Source organism: Physeter macrocephalus, chromosome 10 (genome assembly GCF_002837175.3).
Source record: "Physeter macrocephalus isolate SW-GA chromosome 10, ASM283717v5, whole genome shotgun sequence".
Taxonomy (NCBI): Eukaryota; Metazoa; Chordata; class Mammalia; order Artiodactyla; family Physeteridae; genus Physeter; species Physeter macrocephalus.
Window position 1 is genome coordinate 26,108,722 of NC_041223.1, and position 4,312 is coordinate 26,113,033.

General features: G+C 51.3%; 1 protein-coding gene across 9 annotated transcripts in view; it reads right to left on the reverse strand.

The window, feature by feature from the left end:
• Positions 1-3,770, reverse strand: part of ARFGEF3 (ARFGEF family member 3) — a 192,849-nt gene extending 189,079 nt beyond the window's left edge. For 3 of the 9 annotated variants that reach the window (XM_024122650.3, XM_055087479.1, XM_055087477.1), the window contains exon 1: positions 3,508-3,769. In XM_024122650.3, coding sequence (XP_023978418.1) covers positions 3,508-3,592 — 85 coding nt within the window. In that variant the 5' untranslated portion in view covers positions 3,593-3,769. Of the gene's footprint in view, positions 1-3,076; positions 3,281-3,507 lie in introns of all 9 variants that reach the window. The other 6 variants (XM_055087475.1, XM_028494381.2, XM_028494386.2 and 3 more) reach the window with 4 other exon arrangements.
• Between the last annotated feature and the right edge of the window lie 542 nt (positions 3,771-4,312).

A 4,312-nucleotide genomic window follows, 5' to 3' on the forward strand; every position in this document is an offset into this window, starting at 1 on the left:
TGAGAGGCCCGCGTACCGCAAAAAAAAAAAAAAAAAAAAAAAAAGAGCATAGATAACTAGAAATCAAGACAAATATCACTTAAAACCCAAATAAGTCATTAACATGTTGATTCATTTATGTAATGAACATGTGCCTCTCATATTGTATGTGCAGAAGCCACAGACAAGCATAAGCAACAGTCCCTATGCGCAAGAAGCTCACGTCTACACTGTAGACATTTGTTGCTTTGGTTGACTGGCATCTACTCTGCTGCCTCTGAAGCAGCAAACCCTAATTTTGTTCTGAGGAAGCCATCCTTCCCTGACTCTGGGATTTCACTGGGCCTTGTAGCCAGCTAGCCCAGAGGACTGGTTCAGGGATACATACTCAACCCATCAGGACAAAGAGAGAACTGTGACACCAAGGACTGGGTGGGAGTGACTGGAAGAGCCCCACTCTCTTGAGATGATCCCATGATAGGCCAAGTGGGAAATGACCCCTTTCTCCTGTAAAGGCCTAAATGTGGAGATGCTCTCTCCCTCTCTCTTCTATGACAGTTTTAACGGGAGATGACTCCTCTCTCCTGTGATGGTCTAAATGTCTTTCTCCTATAATAGTCCAAGTGGGAGACGAGCTCTTTCTTCTGAGACGGAATAAGTGTGAAGATGACCCCTCTCTCCAATGGTACTTTTGATAAGAGATGACTCTTTCCTGGGATGGTCTAAATGTCATGGTGACCCCTCTTCCCTATAACGGCCCATGTGTAAGATGACCCATCTCTCCCATGATGGTCTAAGTCAGAGACGATCCCTTTCTCCTGAGATGGTCTAAGTGCGCTGATTCATGAACCCAAAGCTGTGGAGACTCATGCTGAGAGTGTTCATCATCCCAAAAGAGCAGAGTGAGGTCCTTGAAACAGTATCTAATTCCTGAACCAAACTCAACCCACAGCTAGCCTTCCAAGGGGTATTTAGTTCATAGAGTGAATACATGCTATTTTGCTTAAGTCTGCTTGAATCAGTTTCTTTGGTCTCCTGAATCCAGTATATTTCTCAATCATCCTGCCCCTGAAAGAGTAGTTTTGTGCATAATCAACTATAATCCCCGGCAGCAGGTGCTGTAAGAGGGTCCTAAGAGCAGGGCTCAGAGCCCAGAGGAGCAACTGATTCGACTGCAGAGCTCAGGGGAGCCTTCGTATGTGAGCTGGGCCTTGGGATTCTGGAAAGGGAAGCTGTGGCAGAAGGACTAGCCACGAGCCCAGGCAGAGAAGTGGGCAGCACACGGCATGTACAAGAAATTACGTGGCTTACTGGGGTCCGCCGAACCCTTGCTATGGGGGCGATGGGAAAGAAGGCTGGGGCTAGATTCCAAAGAGCATTCTAAGGAATTCACACTTTACTCTAAAAAAAAAAAGTATGGGGGTTGAGGAGTGAAAAGCATTTTATAGGAAAAAAAAAAAAAAAAAGATGGAACAGTGGAAAATGGACTGGAGTGGGAAAGAGAACAGGAAACCATACCTTCACGTCTTTGTTTCTGCCTCATTCTCCCTCCAACATACCCTTCTAACAAACTAATTATAGGGAGAGAGCATTTTATTCATCTTTCTATCCCCACTGCTCAGTACAGAGGAGGTCTTAATAAACCTTCGCTACATAAGTGAAGAAGAGAAGAAACCCAGAGCTTACCCGTTCTCCAAGTCCAATTTACTTCAAAAGACCCACCAGCTCACACCAATCCCCCCAACACACCCCTGACCCCACATTCATCCCCTCTTCTTTGATCTCTTTTCCTGGTTTACTCATTCCAACCTGCACAATGAATTCCCCGCACTGTTCTTTAACTGTTTCATGAGCTCCCATCTCCTCTTGTTCACTAAGAACAGCCACTGGGAAAAGAATCACATCTACTCTTCCAGGCAGGCTGGACTCCAGGCTCTGCATAGATCATCTACCTGCCCCAGCTCTGGGCTTCCCAGTCACTTCAAGGACCTAAACTAGGCAACACTGCACTTTAACTTAACAAGATGTTGAGTATCAAAATTAAAATTAAAAATACTAGATTCCTCTCCTCCTCCCTGTTATCTAAATCTGCTTAACTTACAGCAAAATAATGAGTACAAGGAATAGCATGTTTCGAGTGCAGTCAGCTCTGCTTTATTATGTTACCCAGCCATCTGTGACCCTTCATTAGAGGCATTTGAGAATCTACCCTGATCACTCTGCTGAATGACAATGGCAATGCAAAAATTGTACTGCGGCTTTAAGAGCCTTGCTTCTCACTTATGTACCTGGTCCATTTTTTTTTTCCTCTAACAGTAAACAAATGGTCAAGTTCTGATTCTGCCTATGAGATAAACTTCCTAGACAACATTCTAGGAAATTTTCTGATGATAGGCGGACATAAAAAAATGATGTGGCTGTGATTGTTTGTACACACACGCTCAAACATATGTGAATTCAGACCTTCTAAATGTTAACCGAGTCACCACCTAAAGCACCATCAGAATTCTCCATTTAGTGGAAAACCTGCTAATAGCCCTTCTCTATCTCTTTTCAGGCTGTACCACAGTACAGTGTCATGACAAGCCCTGATGGCTCTTTGGTTGAGAGAGAAAGGGATTCAATTTTATGTTTTAATTAAGTGGCAACTGAGGAATCACATGCAGGCTTGGGCAAGGCCAGAGGCCAAGAGAGCTGCCCTAGTTCCTCCTTCGCCTTTCTTTTTTTTTCTCCTAAAGCATCACTGTCACCTAAGTCTGCTCCTGATCTGTCTGCATTCCCACCCAGACAATTTGGATTTGCCCACGTTCTTGCCTAATTGGAATGTCATTCAGTTTTCTCCGAGGTTGAGTTCTACAACCTGAGTCTGATGGGAAACACAAATTTGCTACCTGGAACTTCTTTCAATGCTTGCACAGCTCACAAATCTAAAATCCCACCTGTCTGAAGGGCAGACGACAACAGAATTGCAGAGGTAACACCATCCCACCCGTATGTTATTCTTCATGTAGCATAACCATGAAAGCTAATACTTAACAAGCTGGCCTCTATCAGGAAAATCAAATTAAATAAGCTATTCCTTCCCGGTTACACTCGCCAAGGTTTTGAGATCGGGGTTGATGGTTCAACTTCCCTCTTTCCCACAGGCGCTTCGGAATCAGGCCCCTGGATTCCCACCAGCTTGCGGTCCTGACTCGGAGATGGGTGACCACCGTCCGCCGTGCTGGGGATCTGAAGAAAGGGGCCGCCCGGAGGGGAGGACGGCGTTTCCCCGTTAAGGTTTGGAAGAAGATAAAGAGACCTGAGGGGAGGCGGATGGATGTCAACGCCCGAACCCAAATTCGCATATCACACATCAGTTTACCGAGGCAACTCTGGCAATTGCGCGAAATGCTTCGGTCACAGATGCTCAACGAAAGCCCCCCACGCAGAGGGGCTATTGCAGCCAGCCCCCGCGACCCTCCGGCGGCGGCGAGCAGGACCCACCGGCAGGTGCCCTACGCCCCGCGCCCCGCTCGGCGCGCTTACCCAGGGCCCAGGTGCAGCTCTCTTTGATGGCTTTGTACTTGCTCCCGGACGCTTCCTTCTGCAGCTTCCTTAGGATCTCTTCCATCTTGACCTTCGCCGGGGGCCGGCCGCAGACAGCAAGGGGAGCGCACGCGAGGCCCGGCGCGGACGCCGCCGCCACCGCAACCCGGCCCTGGGCGCCTAGGCGGCCGCCGCGCTCGCCCCGCTCCGACCCCGCGCGGCGGCTGATGAATCACGCCCGCTCCATGCCGCCGCCACGTCAGGCCCGGAGCCCCGCCCGCCGCCCCGCCCGCCCGGTCAGGTGCGCCCCGCGCGCGGCGACGGCCACGGCGACGGCGGGCTGGGGATCTGAGGCCGCGACTCGGCCCCGGCCTCCGAGGCGGTCCCGGGGGCACGGAGGCTCGCGGAAAGGTGCAGGTGGACGTCCTGGGCTGGCTGGCCGGCTGGGCGTTGGCCGGGCTCGGTCCGAGGGAACGTCTTGCGGCGGCGGCCGGCAGCGGGCGGGGAGGGGCCTCGTCGCTGCTCCCGCCACACCCCCATCCGGGGCGGGCGGAGTTGGGGCGGCCCGGCCCCGGCTCGCGGAGCTCCCGGCGCCGGGTGGCGTGGCGCCCTCTGCGTCCCGCCGTCCAGGCGCTGCTCCCTCGTTAGTGATGATCAGCTCTTCTGGGCCACCCTCTGTGCCAGGCTCGGTGCCAGGCTCGGGCGCTACCTGTGAATAGACTGTGATTCTGCCCAACCATGTATTCCACACCATCTCACGTGTGTGTGTGTGTGTGTGTGATGAACATCCTGATTATACACAGGT